Raw genomic sequence first — 18,267 nt, 5'->3', positions numbered from 1 at the left:
ATAACAGAATATTTTAAATAATAAAGTGCATGATGAGCGGTAACATAGTGGTTATCAAGTCCAGGTAAGTGCATGGTGCACGTGAGGGGACAGTCAATGAGAGTTTAACAGTCTGACTGCTTGGGGGAAAAAGCTGTTCATAAGTCTTGAACTCTTCGCATGTATGGACCGGTATCTCCTCCCTGAGGGAAGGAGCTGAAAGAGGTGATGTGCTGGGTGAGACTGGTCCTTGATAATGCAGTGATGTTGAAAAGGAAAGATAGATGTAGATTACGGATACATTGTGTAAGACCTTAGATCATATGGAATACAGACAATGTAGATTTAACCACACACAATTTTGTTGGAATAAGCCTGACTTGACCCGCCCTTGTAGACTCAGACACTGACTTGACCCGACCTTGTAGACTCAGACACTGAGTTGCTTATTCCCTCAAGTTTCAAGTTCAAGTTGTTTCAAGTTTGTTTATTATTTGTCAGAACAAAATACACAATACTTTATAATGAAATGCTTGTTTCCCTCCTTCTTCCAATGTAATCATACGTGCTTGAGGCGACACATTACTCATTTCAAATGATCGAATGTCTTACACAATGCATCTTTAAACTGTTACGACTTCACCTTTAATTAGCATTTTAAAAAGCACCCGATGATTTTATTATTCATTCACTATTCTGATGTGGAGCAAAATATGACGGCAAGCGCGGTATCTTAAAGGGGCACTTCACCAAAAACAACCGCTGATTTATTTTGCACATAATCTCACACACATAAACAGTCTCATAAACAATCTCATAAACAGTTTCACAGACATTAATTTTGTTTGACAGTTATTGAGAGTAACTGAGTTTGAATATGGCCAGTGGTGATGTCATTGAGGACATTGAATCCCTGTGTTAATTACAGTGAAAGGAAAAGGCAACAGTCCTTATAAGGTATTGCTATTTCTTCATCTACATCATTTCATCAAGCTGTAATTAACACAGGATTCAATGTCCCCGATGACATCACTGGTGGCCATATTCAAACTCATTTACTCTCAATAACTGTCAAACTAAATGAATGTGTGCAAAACTGATTAGAGTTTATGGATGTGTGTGAGATTATGTGCAAAATAAATCAGCATTGCTTTTTGTGAAGTGCCCCCTTAAGGGCTGGTGTCAGTATTTACGGGTAATTCAATACATTTCTCTCAGTTCTGTTTGCTCCAGAAGGGTCCCAAATACTGTGTTCACATGGTGTTGTATTTATTATGTACTTCATGTGTGGTATGTACTTCATGTATGTTATGTACTTCATGTATGTTATGTATGTTATGTACTTCATGTATGTTATGTACTTTATGTATGTGATGTACTTCATGTATGTCATGTACTTCATGTATGTTATGTACTTCATGTATGTTATGTACTTCATGTATGTTATGTATGTTATGTACTTCATGTATGTTATGTACTTCATGTGTGTTATGTATGTTATGTACTTCATGTATGTTATGTACTTCATGTATGTTATGTACTTCATGTGTGTTATGTATGTTATGTACTTCATGTGTGTTATGTACTTCATGTATGTTATGTATGTTATGTACTTCATGTATGTTATGTACTTCATGTATGTTATGTATGTTATGTACTTCATGTATGTTATGTACTTCATGTATGTTATGTACTTCATGTATGTTATGTACTTCATGTATGTTATGTATGTTATGTATGTTATGTGTGTTATGTACTTCATGTATGTTATGTACTTCATGTATGTTATGTATGTTATGTACTTCATGTATGTTATGTATGTTATGTACTTCATGTATGTTATGTATGTTATGTACTTCATGTGTGTTATGTATGTTATGTACTTCATGTATGTTATGTATGTTATGTACTTCATGTGTGTTATGTATGTTATGTACTTCATGTATGTTATGTATGTTATGTACTTCATGTATGTTATGTATGTTATGTACTTCATGTGTGTTATGTACTTCATGTATGTTGTGTATGTTATGTACTTCATGTATGTTATGTATGTTATGTACTTCATGTGTGTTATGTACTTCATGTGTGTTATGTATGTTATGTACTTCATGTATGTTATGTACTTCATGTATGTTATGTATGTTATGTACTTCATGTATGTTATGTATGTTATGTACTTCATGTATGTTATGTACTTCATGTATTTTATGTACTTCATGTATTTTATGTATGTTATGTACTTCATGTATTTTATGTACTTCATGTATTTTATGTATGTTATGTACTTTAAGTATGTTATGTACTTCATGTATGTTATGTATGTTATGTACTTCATGTATGTTATGTATGTTATGCACTTCATGTATGTTATGTACTTCATGTATGTTATGTACTTCATGTATGTTATGTATGTTATGTACTTCATGTATGTTATGTATGTTATGTACTTCATGTATTTTATGTACTTCATGTGTTTTATGTATGTTATGTACTTCATGTATGTTATGTATGTTATGTACTTCATGTATGTTATGTATGTTATGTACTTCATGTATGTTATGTACTTCATGTGTGTTATGTACTTCATGTATTTTATGTATGTTATGTACTTCATGTATGTTATGTACTTCATGTATGTTATGTACTTCATGTATGTTATGTATGTTATGTACTTCATGTATGTTATGTATGTTATGTACTTCATGTATGTTATGTACTTCATGTATGTTATGTACTTCATGTATGTTATGTATGTTATGTACTTCATGTATGTTATGTATGTTATGTACTTCATGTATGTTATGTACTTCATGTATGTTATGTATGTTATGTACTTCATGTATGTTATGTACTTCATGTATGTTATGTACTTCATGTATGTTATGTACTTCATATATGTTATGTATGTTATGTATGTTATGTACTTCATGTATGTTATGCACTTCATGTATGTTATGTACTTCATGTATGTTATGTATGTTATGTATGTTATGTACTTCATGTATGTTATGTATGTTATGTACTTCATGTATGTTATGTATGTTATGTACTTCATGTATGTTATGTATGTTATGTACTTCATGTATGGTATGTATGTTATGTACTTCATGTATGTTATGTACTTCATGTATTTTATGTACTTCATGTATGTTATGTATGTTATGTACTTCATGTATGGTATGTATGTTATGTACTTCATGTATGTTATGTACTTCATGTATTTTATGTACTTCATGTATGTTATGTATGTTATGTACTTCATGTATGTTATGTACTTCATGTGTGTTATGTATGTTATGTACTTCATGTATGTTATGTATGTTATGTACTTCATGTATGTTATGTATGTTATGTACTTCATGTATGTTATGTATGTTATGTACTTTATGTATGGTATGTACTTCATGTATGTTATGTACTTCATGTATGTTATGTATGTTATGTACTTTATGTATGTTATGTACTTTATGTATGTTATGTACTTTATGTATGTTATGTACTTCATGTATGTTATGTACTTCATGTATGTTATGTATGTTATGTACTTTATGTATGTTATGTACTTCATGTATGTTATGTACTTCATGTGTGTTATGTACTTCATGTGTGTTATGTACTTCATGTGTGTTATGTATGTTATGTACTTCATGTATGTTATGTACTTCATGTATGTTATGTATGTTATGTACTTTATGTATGTTATGTATGTTATGTACTTTATGTATGTTACGTACGTTATGTATGTTATGTACTTCATGTATGTTATGTACTTTATGTATGTTATGTACTTCATGTATGTTATGTACTTCATGTATGTTATGTACTTTATGTATGTTATGTACTTCATGTATGTTATGTACTTCATGTGTGTTATGTATGTTATGTACTTCATGTATGTTATGTACTTCATGTATGTTATGTATGTTATGTACTTTATGTATGTTATGTACTTTATGTGTGTTATGTACTTCATGTGTGTTATGTACTTCATGTGTGTTATGTATGTTATGTACTTCATGTATGTTATGTACTTCATGTGTGTTATGTACTTCATGTGTGTTATGTACTTCATGTGTGTTATGTATGTTATGTACTTCATGTATGTTATGTATGTTATGTACGTCATGTGTGTTATGTATGTTATGTACTTCATGTATGTTAAGTATGTTATGTACTTCATGTATGTTATGTATGTTATGCACTTCATGTGTGTTATGTATGTTATGTACTTCATGTGTGTTGTATGTTATGTACTTCATGTATGTTATGTACTTTATGTATGTTATGTATGTTATGTACTTCATGTGTGTTATGTATGTTATGTACTTTATGTATGTTATGTACTTCATGTATGTTATGTACTTCATGTATGTTATGTACTTCATGTTATATCCAGCTGATGAATGTGAATAAGACAGACAGACACAGACATACAGTGACAAGGGTGAATCCAGAGAGAGAGAGAGAGAGAGAGAGAGAGAGAGAGAGAGAGAGAGAGAGAGAGAGAGAGATAGAGATAAAGAAGAGCAGACAGTAAGAGAAAGAAAGAGAGAGACAGAGCCAGAGTGTAATCTGGTGGCAGATTCGCGCCTGGTGACACGGGGGACTGAATATAACGTGGTGGCATGTTCGTCTCTCTCCGGCTGGAGATACACCGAGTAAAATGTGCTTGTGAGGCGGGAGCAGCTGTCATTGGCTCCTCTCAACACGGTGCCATCACCACTCCTGTTTAATATGAAGAATATCAGCGCTTTATATTCCCCCTTGGCTCTGCGAGTGAGAGCCAGTGTGCCCCAGAACAACATTAAGCATAGGGCTTGATTTCATTTTTCATAAGCTGTTTTTCCTCGCCGCTGCACGGTGCCTTTGTACATTTAGAATACCATATTCTTATTCTGCACACTATCATCATATCATTATGTACATGTCTGTGTTAGTGAATCTGACCGAGGCCTTGATTGCTTGGGGTGTAAACCTCAGGCTTTATCACAATACGCTTTGCTTTAACTTTTTAAGGCAACAATTCAACAGTTGGCGGCATCACAAGTTTTTCTACGATACAGTGTGATCGATGTCAGACGATAATACTGTAATCCAGCTGACACGATCACGTTACAACGCTTCGGTCAAGTCGTAAATGCATACAACCACAATGAGGTAGAGAGTGCAATTCCGTTACGCTCTCCTTAAACCCTTTCACGACAACACTACAGAAGGTTAACCTTTCACTACTCTGTAGTGTGGTAGTGAAAGGGTTAACCTTCTGTAGTATGGTCGTGAAAGGGCTAACCCTTTGGTAATGTAGTAGTGAAAGGGTTAACACTTGAAGGAACAACCTGCAGCCCCACTCTGTGAAGCTGGTCTTAAAGAAAACAGTAGAATAAGAATTCTGAAATGTGTTTTACGGTGTATTAAGAATCTGAATCCATATATGTGCATTGCGTCAATTTTATTGGTTTGTTGCCTTTCGAGTTGACATATCATTACACCCTGTACCTAGTCCTACACATCTACCATTGTGGGATTCACTAAAAACCAGGCATCTCATGTATTGCATCTTAACACTTTGAGTGCCACGCCGGGTTTTCCTTTTTACCCCCTGAATGCCACCATCGGCGCCAATGTTAACCTTAATATCGCCTAATCTATGTTTTAAATTATGGCTATGTGTCTAATCTGCCCATCGCATTATCAAAGACTATTTTCCAGTCAGTGCTGTCGAGGCAGATTGGTTTTTTATCGCGTCATTTCCGTTTTAGAGCATTTAGAAAAGCACCCGTTTTGAGATAAAAAACAGCCCATTCTGGACCATTCTATGAAAATCGTCTTTTACTGGAATATTCCACAACGTTGATATTCGTCTGCCTTTTTATGAATCGTTTTCAAATAAACGCTAGATGATCAATATTATACGCGCACGCAAGCACATTCGCGTTGATTTCCTCTTGGACTTTTACAGTGAAACCGAAAGAGCCCATTTCACAAAACAGCTTATAACTTCATCAAAATTAGTCTGATTATCCTAACACTGATAACATAGAGTCCTTACCTGACATCAGATGGTATCCAACTGGTATATTCCAATTCCTGATCACCATTCGAAAAAATCGATAAGTGTATAGATCCAACGCGATACAGTAGAACTCCATGATCAGCGGGGCTCTGAGGCTCCAGAATGAACTGTGGTAACCCCGGCTGGATCAGTGGACTGGAAAATGTGGAGTACCGGATTTTTTCCCCCATCCATTTTCATTGAGTCCATTCCAAAATCCCTTATGTCATCTGAAAGACGATAGGGGGCGCTTTTTTCCACATATGATCTCCGGCGGAGCTTGTGTATACTCGGGTAGGCTCGCGTGATGCAATATGATTTCAGATCGCTAAAAAAATAAATAAAAAAAAAAATACGAGAGAAATCTCGTGAGTGGCTTTCAACCACATAAAAATAAACCCGGGATATCTCGTGTGTGGCAGTTAAAGTGTTAACTGGGTGGTTAAGTTGGGACGCGAGGTTAAGGTTACGGTTGAGGCAGGGGTGGGTCTATGCATAGGATGCCTGGATTTTAGGGAGTCCCATCGGTTTTGTGGAAGAAGTTTGACATTCTGATATATTTAGTTACATAGTTTATATAATTATGTCCTCTCTCACAGGTATTGTTTCAGACAAGAAGATAGATACCAATTTCCTTTCTGTGTTTTCAGTAGAAAGCTAATCGGCTGCAAGCTAGCCTAGCTTAGCACACATGATACAGATCAGTTAGCCTAGATTACAACTCCTGTGTTTTTGACCAACAGCTAGGCTAGCTGATCCATAACCGTTTCCATTCATTTGTGCTAAGCTAGGCTAGCTTGCAGCCGGATAGCTTCAAGATTCAAGATGATTTATTGTCATGTGCACACAGTTAAACAGTTTGCTGTACAATGAAAAACTTATTTTTCTAGTCCACTGTCGTGTTTATCTGATAATATCTGATCATCTTTCAGAGGTTTATTCAAAAGTGAATCAAGCAATAGTACAAACAGGCAAAGAATACGTTGCAAGGAAAAATACGTCGAAACTGGCATGATAGTGACGTGGAGACGCCAAGACATTCTACATTCTGCCCAGAACAGAAAGAAACAAGCTTACTATCATCACTAAACCAATGAAAAGGCTTCTTCAGAAAATAGCAGCAGAAACAATACTGACACAAGTCTAAACATGGTTATAGATTTAGAATAGTAGACTTAAGACTAGGGTCTAGGATTACAACAGTTTTAGAACACAGACTTTGACTTCTAACAGGTGCCGTATGGAATTCCCTGTATGAGTACACATATAATTTGCTAGCTTTAACACAGTAAAAACAGTACATTGTAGACACTGTTTGTCAGTTTACAATAGATAGAATTATAGATAGATAGATAGATAGATAGATAGATAGATAGATAGATAGATAGATAGATAGATAGATAGATAGATAGATAGATAGATAGATAGATAGATAGATAGATAGATAGATAGATAGATAGATAGATAGATAGATATGGTAGATAGATAGATATGGTAGATTTATAGGTAGATGTATAGATATTCTTACATTAGCAAAAACAGCCAAAGTCTGACACCACCCTACACAACATTACACAGATCACACAATAGAATACAAAATAACTATATAATGTATAATAAGGAGAGTGAGTAAGCTTTCTATTGAACACACAGACAATTGGTATCTATCTTCTTGTCTGACTCTGGAGAAGATGATAAGCGCCATAATGTTGGTGTGTTCCTCTAAGAATCTGAATCGATATATACTGTACACATTGCACCAACTCAATTGGATCGTTTGCCTTGGATCGTTTTACACACCTCCATACATTTTGTGGAAAGAAGTTTTGATAAGTCCTGATATCAGTCTGATATATTTAGTTATATAGTTTATGTGTCCTCCCTCACAGGCGTGTAACGAGTTCACCACCCACGTGATGAACCTGCTGCGGGAGCAGTCGCGCACGCGGCCCATCTCGCCCAAGGAGATCGAGCGCATGGTCGGCATCATCCACCGCAAGTTCAGCTCCATCCAGGTGCAGCTGAAGCAGAGCACCTGCGAAGCTGTCATGATCCTGCGCTCCCGCTTCCTCGATGCCAGGTGTGTGTGTGACGTGTGTGTGCGTGTGTGTGTGTGTGCGTGTGTGTGTGTGTGTGTGCTCTTATACTTCTATCCTTGTGAGCGCCACATATGTTCATGTATAAATCTATTAATGTGAGGACATTTTGGACGCATTAAAATAGGACATTTAAGGGTTGGTTGGTTTAGGGTTAGAATTGGGGATAGGTTTAAGGTTAGGGTAAGGGGTTAGGGAATGAAAGTAGTCGATGGAATTTAGGTAATGGTTCTCACACATAATAGAAGTACAAGAATGTGTGTGTGTGTGTGTGTGTGTGTGTGTGTGTGTGTGTGTGTGTGTGTGTGTGTGTGTGTGTGTGTGTGTGTGTGTGTGTGTGTGTGTGTGTGTGTGTGTGTGTGTGTGTGTGTGTGTGTGTGTGTGTGTGTGTGTGTGTGTGTGTGTGTGTGCGTGCGTGCGTGTGTATTTGTGTGTGTGTGTGTGTGTGTGCGTAGTGTTTGCGTTTCCATCTGAGACAAATGGACAGACAAAGATATAGACTCAAATATGGAATTGTATCTGGATAATTTCCCCCCAAAACCTGATACCACGAATCATGATCTGTAACATGTCAGAAATCCAAAGCAAAGCTGCTTGGTTTTCTCCATTCTTTTAGCATTTTTTTTTCATTTCTGCATTTCTACACATGAAGAAACTAAGTAATGGTCTATACAGTTCAGTAGAACGAACGGATCAGACCAGTACTCATACTTAGTCACAATATGTACAGTATCTAAGATAAGATATTCCTTAATTGATACTCATGGGGAAATTTGGGCATCATAGCAGCATGGGGGAGGGGGGGAGGGGAGGTACAGGTATTGGCAGGGTAATTGTAGAAAGACATAAATATAGGCAATTAAATTAGATCTGAATATAAGAATATGAGAAAAAACAAACAGTGTAAACAATATAATTAACTGTGAATATAGAAATATGAGATATCTGCAGTGATAAAGTGGTATTGGTGGAAACGGATATCTGCAGTGATAAAGTGGTCTTGGTGGAAACAGCTACATAAACCACATGCTCTGTGTGCCATGCTTAAAATAACCTCCCAATTTATATATATATAGTGCAAACAGCTAATTATATGCTTCCCCCTCTGCCTCTGATATCCATTTGAATTGCTGACTGCAGAAGGTCTATTGTGCTTTAAACGTGTCGCACATGTTCACTGCATGCTGCTTTACCACCCCACACTACACACAACATGCTTGGATACCTGCCCTTCGAAGTCTGCATGTGTGGGTGTGCCGTTTGGACCAGTACACACACACACACACACACACACACACACACACACACACTACGATACCGGTTGGACCAATAACAATTCCCTCCAAGCTCCATAACGCTTAAATGTTTCCCCCTTTTTTTTATGTAATCGCTTGTTCATTTTGATGCGCGTTTTTGGATTTGCATACATTTCTCAGAGGATAAATCTCACTCGGAGAGTCTTGAGTCGGAGGCATAACATTTAAATGAGGCGTGTGCTCCCTCTCTTACAAAGCTCCCCGTCTTATTCTTTTGCAAATGATTTTCGCGGCGGTGCCTGGGAAGAGGAGGGGAAGGAGAAGGGGGCCGGGGCTTCTTTCACCGGGTGAGAGGAGGCACTGCCATGCTCAGCTCCACTGATTAATCTACCGGCTGTGGGAGCACATGCTGTGCACATTTACATATTCTCAAGCAGGCTTTTGGAGTGCGGGACAGAGATTTCAGTGGCAAATCTCCTCTCACCAGTGGATGCATGGGGAGAGATTTTACAGGGTCCCCCCCCCTCCCAACAGACCACCCCCCCTCCCCCCTGCGGCTTATGTAAAGCCCTCTTGAGATGTGGCACATGCAGACATAACCTGATAGGTGCCAGAGATGGACGGGTCAGTCCGCATCATGCCGTTTTTTCCCCTATTTCTTTTCATGCTTTAAAAAAAGAACGAAAAAAATACAGGATTTGTTTTGTTTATTAGGGTTTTTCCTTTTTTTTATCTCTCATTTCCATTTGTGAAGCCTGACAAAAGGGACTGTAATTTCATACCAGATTAATACAGTTGTATTGTTGCTGTGCTCGGATGCCTCTGGTTTTTATGTGCCTCTTGTGTTTACCATGAGGCAGTTATGGACTGTTAACGGGAAAATTGTTTACCCCGATGATGTGCGCATTATTACGATTGCCATACATATTATTTTATTCATGTGCTAACCCGCCGCTAATGCTCCCGTTGCAGACGGAAAAGAAGGAACTTCAACAAGCAGGCGACGGAGATCCTGAACGAATACTTCTACTCGCACCTCAGCAACCCCTACCCCAGCGAGGAGGCCAAGGAGGAACTGGCAAAGAAGTGCTCCATCACAGTCTCCCAGGTACATCACGTAACAGCGCCCCCCGTCGGTGGGAAGACTAATTGCACACCCCTGCAGAAACCAGGGAGGGATTTAGGATTTATTGAAAATGAACAACACGTTTCGGAGCAGGAGTTTAGTCCTCCCTGTGATAATTGATTTAAAGAGGGCACTGATGATACCCAAGGTAAACAGCGTCTTGTGTTTTGAATCTATCATTTGGGAATGGATCGTTTTCTCAATTGGTTTCATTTGTTTATACAAAATGATTTGAAGATGCCTCTGAGTGTGATTGTGGGACCTAATTCAGGGGCCCGGATGATTTGTAGAGTGTCTCCTCCCGGGGCCCGTAATAAAGGAACATGTTTACCTACTCTGAGCATTGGAAACTTTGCAGGATTGATTTGGTTTTCATTTTAATGTTGTTTATCATTAGCGCCGGGCTTATCCCCGTAGCTTCATCTGGGAGTCCATTAGCAGTAATGGGTGTTAGCGGATGTTGACTGATTGGTGCTAGCGTGAGTTCTGATGATAGCTGCAGTCATACTGACATAATGAGACCGTTATTGGCAATCATTCCATTCTGGCACTAATGTGGATTCACAGCACCAGTCTACAACGGCTCTCTCACCTCTTCCAGGCTCTCAGCCCTGTCGTCACTGTTAACCCTTTCACTACCACACTACAGAAGATTAACCTCTTCCGCCCGTGCAGTCCGTCGGCGAACCGCAAATGACATCTGGTCATAAATCAATATATCCAGATTGTACTATAAAATTTGCGTTTTTATTTTCAAACGTATTCAAGTATAAACATCATAACCATGTCACAACAGCATTTATAATGTATATTATCATCAATACGTTAGTTTAGGAATAGGTTAAAGTGTTATTAGATAGATTTTCCTTCTCGAAATGTCAATGTTATTTCGCGAGAGGCGACCATTTTGGAACACCTTGAATCATGGGAATTGTAGTTTTTTTGTGGCCATTTTGTAGTGGACATCCAGAGCTCTGGATCTGCGTTGGAATTTTTTAAAACTACACTTCCTGAAAGGTTCTATGGGGTTCAAGGTTCATAGTTATGTATGCATTATTTTAATAACTCTTATTATTCGGGATAATATACCACAACATGTAACGTTGTTGACAAATATTGAAACGCAGTTAGTTTCTCTTCCCTATTGTTAGCATGCAGCAACAATTAGATCTGAAATTAGTTTCAAAACGGTTGCACTGTGGTGAAAATAAAAAAGTACAGTAGATTACAGTAGATTTCATTATCTGTTATTATGCACGCCTGGTGATACTAAATCCAAATTGAACTCGGGCATTTGAAAGATAATATATGTATATATATACTGCATAAATGTGCGAATTGGCTATAATAAGGTAATTTATAAGCCTGCTATTCTATATTCTATAATAATATTTCAAATTGCATTGGTCCGGATGGGAGAATTCAGTACTGTATCTACAAAACCTTCTGTTTAATCATCTTCCCTTTATTCATTTCCTTAGAACTTTTGTACACATGATCTCAAGAAGGTACTGAACGAGATCAGTGGCAGTTCTTGAAGTCTGGTCATTATTAGCATGGTGTAATTCACTGTCAAAGATGCAAAGAAAATAGGGTGGCTAGGTAGCGCAGCGGCCTAAGCGCCTGCCTACCACCGCAGAGACACTGATATCGAATCCAGCTGTCAGCGGTACCTCCGGCTTGGTCGGTCGTCCATACTAACCAATTGGCAGTGTTAGCGGGTGGGAAGCGGGTGGGGTGTGTATCCTGGTCGTTGTAAACAGTGACTCCTTCTGGTCGGTCGGGGCGCCTGCTCAGCGAGGAAGGGAACTGGGGGAAGTAGTGTAAGCCTCCCACGCGTTACGCTCCCCCAGTGAGAGTCCTCGCTGTCAGGTGAAAAGAAGAGGCTGGCTGACTCCACATGTATCGGAGGGGACATGTGATAGTATCTATCAACCCTCCCTAGACCGGCAAGTGGGGGTAAATGCGCGCAATGACCAGGAAGGGAGGGAAGGGAATTGGCATAACGAATAAAAATTGGGATGGGAGAAAAATACAGAAAAAAGGGGAGAAAAAGTAGATAAAAAAAACAAAGAAAAATAATAATTCATATTCTCCTTTGTTTCATCACAATTTAAGCAAGCCTAGTAATAGACACAATATTTCTGACACTGGGAATACATTCACTGAGGTCCATAGATGTCCCTAGATACCAAGAATATGCAAATGGTCTTGTAGAAGTGGAGCAATATTCCATTTACTTAGGTATGTATTTTAGGCGGATTTTCAGAAAATAGGCTCCGGGTGGAAGAGGTTAACCTTTCACTACCACACTACAGACTAGTGGTATTGAAAGGGTTAACCTTCTGTAGTGTGGTAGTGAAAGGGTTAACCGTCTGTACTGTGGTAGTGAAAGGGTTAACCTTCTGTAGTGTAATAGTGAAAGGGTTAACCGTCTGTAGTATGGTAGTGAAAGGGTTAACCTTCTGTAGTGTAATAGTGAAAGGGTTAACAGTCTAGTGTGGTAGTGAAAGGGTTAACCTTCTGTAGTGTGTTAGTGAAAGGGTTAACCGTATGTAGTGTGGTAGTGATAACCTTCTGCAGTGTGGTAGTGAAAGGGTTAACCGTATGTAGCGTGGTAGTGAAAGGGTTAACCGTCTGTAGTGTGGTGTGTGGTAGTGAAAGGGTTAACCACCTAAAAGCAGGGTCGATTTGTCGTATTGTTCCTACACGACAAAATGCAAAATCTTTTCCCCCCCCAATTTATTCAGAAAAAATAAACATCTGACAACCCTTGAAATATAACGAGGCTTTGTGCGAAACTGTTATACATTCAGTTGATCTTATTTAATTTTTTCTTTTTCTTTTATCAGGTTTCCAACTGGTTCGGGAATAAAAGAATCAGATACAAGAAAAACATTGGCAAGTTCCAGGAAGAAGCCAACATGTACGCTGCCAAAACCGCCGTGAACGCAACCAACGTATCCTCACATGGAAGCCAAGCTAATTCACCCTCAACTCCAAACTCTGCAGGTGAGGCAGGAGATCAGTAGCTCGGACACACATGCTAGTAGACATCTAACACCTCATTATTACAATACGAGTAACTGATATATGTATATACAGTATATACAATTTTCTAAGGATCAATTTGTATTGATATAACAGCAAAGTATAAACCAGAGAGTGTGTTTTCTAAGTTTAAATTCGAACCACCATTCGAACCTTTGGATCTTTAATGAGGCGGCTCTTATAAAAGAGACATGGATGTCACTTTGTAATGTAACCTTTAACACGTCGAGTACCCAGATATCCAGGCTTTGCGGGAGATTAGCCAAACCTGGGCCCGTGCCAAGTCCTCCATATGCTTACTGCTCTTTTGACTTCTTCTCAATTAACACCCTTCTTTATGTATGAACTCAAAACACTTCCATGCTACTATGACAAATACTTGACGATAGATATCTTCTCTAAGTTTGTTTACGAGCAAGTTCTTTATTAACCACACTAACGGTAACAAACGATGCACTAAAATGACATACACAGCTACTTTAGACAGACGGATGTAAAAAAAAAAAAAAAAAAAAAAAACGAGTCTCGGCTGTCTGTTGCAGTCGCAGCTCAGCCGGGTAGCCCCCCTCAGTCACAGTCACTCAGTCACTACACCCCCTGTCCCACTCCTTGCTCTCATCTGTCTGGCCCGCATGCCTGCTAGCTAACCCCCCCTGCATGCAGCTCCTCCGGGGGGGCCCCTTCCCCTGGTCTGGAGGGGGCCAAGTGGCTGAAGCTTGCTTTTTTTCTCTCTGTGATTCCGGTGCCCCCTCTCTCTCTCTCTCTCTCTCTCTCTCTGCCTCTTTCAGGTTCCGCCGGCTCTTTTAACATGTCAAACTCCGGGGACTTGTTCATGAGTGTGCAGTCTCTCAATGGGGACACGTACCAGGGGTCTCAGGTGGGAGCCAACGTGCAGTCTCAGGTAGGCTCCTGACTGAGCAAGCAGTTGCGGCGAATGAGAAACGGAGGGCGGATGAGACTGACCCCGTCCCCCACTCCACCTTCCCCCTATAACTACACCACCGTTGCATCCTTAGACGTTTATCCACTATGTGGAATTTGGTCCTAAAAGAGTGTTGCATCATCTTGGCGTAGTGTCTCACATTTCCTTATTTACAGTGAGAATTTTGCGAAGCACACAAAAATTATTAACCCATTAGACGAAATAGCCTACATTTCCTTTTGGGGCTGTGTGCATTTGAAATGGATTTGATTATTTTCTAAAATATCTGAAGATGTGATTTGCCTGTTAGAACGGTCCTGTGCTCCTGTGTGTCTTCTTGTCATATTTATCTTTCTTTGTGCTTTTCTTTTTGTTTTCTTCCTGCGAAGTCTGACCTTGCTTTGTTTTGTTTTTTTGTCGTCGTCGTCCCCCCCCCCCCCCCCATTTCAGGTGGATACCCTTCGCCATGTTATCAATCAGACAGGCGGATACAGTGACGGACTCACAGCCAACCAGATGTACAGTCCGCAGGGCATCAATGTAAGAAGGAAGGGGGAAAAACAATACCTTTTTTTCTTTTTCTTCTTCTTCTTCTTCTCTCCCCCTCCCAATTATTTCAAAGCCATAGGGCTCAGAATGCCACTTAGTAGGACTTGTCTCAGCTCTGTGGTCACCTAGTTGATTGCTTCTCTATCAGTCATGCCACGGGCAGCGCACTGCCCAACGTGCGCGGGGGCCGGCCACACACACACACACACACACACACACACAGCAGCCGTCTGAGGCTGTCACGTCTGATCAGCTCTGGTATAGAGCACCTGCAGCCACGCATGGCCGGCCGTGAGCGGACTGCACAAACAGGTGACACCTCCTCCTGCATCGCGCTTCAAAGCCCTCCGACCACCTGACCCTGATTAGCGGCCCCCAGGGGCCAGAGGCTCCCATTAAAGGCCCCCGCATTCCCACTAAAAATAAAACCTCATGCCCCTGGAAACACTGCCTACTGGGGGAGGGGGGGGGGGGGGGGGGTGTATATTGCCCTCATGTGTTTTTTTTTGTCTTTATTTTGTAGGAGAGTGTGTGTGTGTCTCTCTCTGTGTGTATGGATGAGGGGGTTGTGGAGGGTGGGGGGAGCTGGGGAGGGGGGGGGGGGGGGTCTCGCTAGCTGGCGGCTGCAAACAGCAGGGAAATTCACAGCGACAAGCCGTGTCGTAAAGGGGAAAATCGATAAGACAGACACAAGGAGAGCAGAGTGTGGACTTGGGACAGCAATCCAAGCGCATTGCTCAGATCATGTTCCCGCCACGCTAATGGCCCTGACAGCGAGCCGCGCGCGGTGAGAGGAGGACGGCGACGGTCACAGCCACGGCCGGGCTTCCTCCTATGCCGCTGTCGCCGTCGTGCCTCAACGGCCGTATGATAATGAGATGAAATGTCTCCTGTATAAAAATAAATAAATAAAAAATACATGTATGTGTATTCAAATGGCCCTGCTCTGGGTGTGCCCCTCCCCCCCCCCCCCCAGCTCTCTACGGGGCCAGCTGTGATAACCCTGAGAGGGAACTAACATATTCAGGCCCTGTTCTCAGACGGTCCTGTGACCTCACAGATACGGTTCTCCTTGGATGCCTGCTTGCTCTACCACGTCTTACAATGCCACAATATGCTGTTTTATTCACTTTTAGAGCCTGTAAAGAAGCCTCATAACTGCATAATGTGAGAGCAGGATATGGGCCTGACAAGCTGTTATCCTGTGATTTATGGAGCTAAGTTGAAGTTTTGTCTGTTCCTTTGCATTTTCGGTTGCAATCCGCTCTATCATTTATTTTTTAATTATTTTACCTGAAAAATATTTCTGCAGAGAAAAACTGCTATAGACTCTAACAACATAATAATACAACATAATAACATAAAATTATGAATATATTTATACCAATACAGAAAAACACAAAAAGCTATACAGACATTACACAAACATAGGAGGACAGATGGTGTGGATGTAGAGGGGATTGAGAGAAAGAAAGAAAGAAAGAAAGAAAGAAAGAAAGAAAGAAAGAAAGAAAGAAAGAAAGAAAGAAAGAAAGAAAGAAAGAAAGAAAGAAAGAAAGAAAGAAAGAAAGAAAGAAAGAAAGAGGTGAGGGAAATGCTCCGTCTGAAATTATGAAAAGGCTCCTCACACGCTTGCTAATAGCTGAGCAGGCTACATAATGTGTTTTGAGGTTGACTACAGCGGTAATTACAGTGTCACCAAAGTCAGACGTTCTACGATTTTCATTTTTGATTACAGACTGCCTTCCCCCTTAAATAACAGGCTTTCAAAAGTGAATGTCCATATCCAGTTTTTTCACGATGGCATGAAATCTACTATTAATATCCCAAAATGCTCTCTAGTGGGGCTCCCTCCGGGATCAGAAAAGGGTCTCCACAGCTATCATTGTATGTTATCCTCAATGTCATAATTACTGTACATATAATGCCCTTGATTGTGTTTTTCATGTTTTGCTTCATAGGCTTCTTCCATACAATTTTAACCATTCTACAGATTAGTCTCATTGATACAGGACTGCTCTGATTTTATTTAGTGTTGTTTTCAAGACGGTACGCTTTCTCCATTATGTGAATTTGAGTCTACAGTATGAGATGGGATATTATACATATCTGTGTGACAGTTCTGTTTTGAAATATCATCTCCAAGTAGCTTTAGCCTTCCTTCCCAATCCGGATTGGCTTGAGGCTGTGGTTAGCTGTATGTTGAGGAGCTGAGGGTGTCTTCACATGTAGAGCTCATGCTCTGAGTCCGCTGCCCTAAGGACGTACACTCATTACACCTCGATATACCGCCATGCTATGGATGACCCGTGAGTAATGAGTGTGTGATTGTACTGAACTCCTCCCTTCTCCTCCTGGCTCCTCCTCTAGGCGAACGGCGGCTGGCAGGATGCTACGACCCCCTCATCGGTGACTTCACCTACAGAAGGACCCGGAAGTGTTCACTCTGACACCTCCAACTGATCCCTTCCGTCTCCCACCACCTCCCCCTCCGCTACAGTCTCCATATCCCCCCACCCCCCACCAGCCCCGCCATCAGGACTGGAGGTGACCCTTTACGGGTCACCGGGGCAGGAGACATCTGGGGTGGGGGGGGAGGGGGGACTGCGATGGCGACGATATCACCGTCACGGACTAAATCTTCACGTTTCCCCATCTGGACCACCACCATCACTGTAGCGCCCCGTCAGCAGCAGCCTGTGTAGGGATCCCACCTCCACCACCTCACTTGTTTTGTACAGCTTCCACATGATGACGTCCTCGTTGCCTCTTTGTATTTCTCATACAGTTATTATTACACAGTAGGCACGTACGTTTTAGCAGTATAATAATGGCCCGTGTCGTGTCAAATTGAAATGCTTTCTCACTACCTCTATTGAAAATGACAAACGGAACAACCAACAATAACAAAAAGGAAAATCATATGAAATGCTAAATTTTTTCTTTTTAAAGTTTTTTTCTTTTCTTTTTTTTTTTTCTTTCTTAAATTCACATTACCACCCCACAACCTTTCATTTTGCCTCTTTAAAAAAAAGAAACATCTGTTACCGTGCCGACGCATTTCTGTTTGTCTATTAGTGACAAAGTTCAACCCTGGAGGTGAATTTTGATCATGTGTGACATTTATGCTCATTGCGACTATGCCATTCTACAGTATTGTGAGATAATGTTACATGTTAGTCGTGTACCGACCATATCGATGTCCTTAACATCCCAGCGCTCATCCTCATTTT

At 40.2% G+C, this 18,267-nt stretch overlaps 1 protein-coding gene across 5 annotated transcripts in view; it reads left to right on the top strand.

Annotated features, from left to right (window-relative positions):
• The window catches only part of pbx1b (pre-B-cell leukemia homeobox 1b), a 70,332-nt gene extending 52,305 nt beyond the window's left edge, over positions 1-18,027 (top strand). For 2 of the 5 annotated variants that reach the window (XM_084338008.1, XM_084338006.1), the window contains exons 4-9: positions 7,924-8,114; positions 10,359-10,494; positions 13,365-13,524; positions 14,352-14,464; positions 14,936-15,025; positions 17,405-18,027. In XM_084338008.1, the coding sequence (XP_084194134.1) occupies positions 7,924-8,114; positions 10,359-10,494; positions 13,365-13,524; positions 14,352-14,464; positions 14,936-15,025; positions 17,405-17,497 (783 nt within the window). In that variant the 3' untranslated portion in view covers positions 17,498-18,027. Of the gene's footprint in view, positions 1-7,923; positions 8,115-10,358; positions 10,504-13,328; positions 13,525-14,351; positions 14,465-14,935; positions 15,026-17,404 lie in introns of all 5 variants that reach the window. The other 3 variants (XM_084338009.1, XM_084338007.1, XM_084338010.1) reach the window with 3 other exon arrangements.
• The last annotated feature ends 240 nt before the right edge of the window (positions 18,028-18,267 follow it).

The sequence above is a fragment of the Notolepis coatsorum genome (assembly GCF_963971535.1).
Source record: "Notolepis coatsorum genome assembly, chromosome: 2".
NCBI classification, from domain to species: Eukaryota; Metazoa; Chordata; class Actinopteri; order Aulopiformes; family Paralepididae; genus Notolepis; species Notolepis coatsorum.
This window is presented reverse-complemented; position numbering and strand designations above follow the sequence as displayed.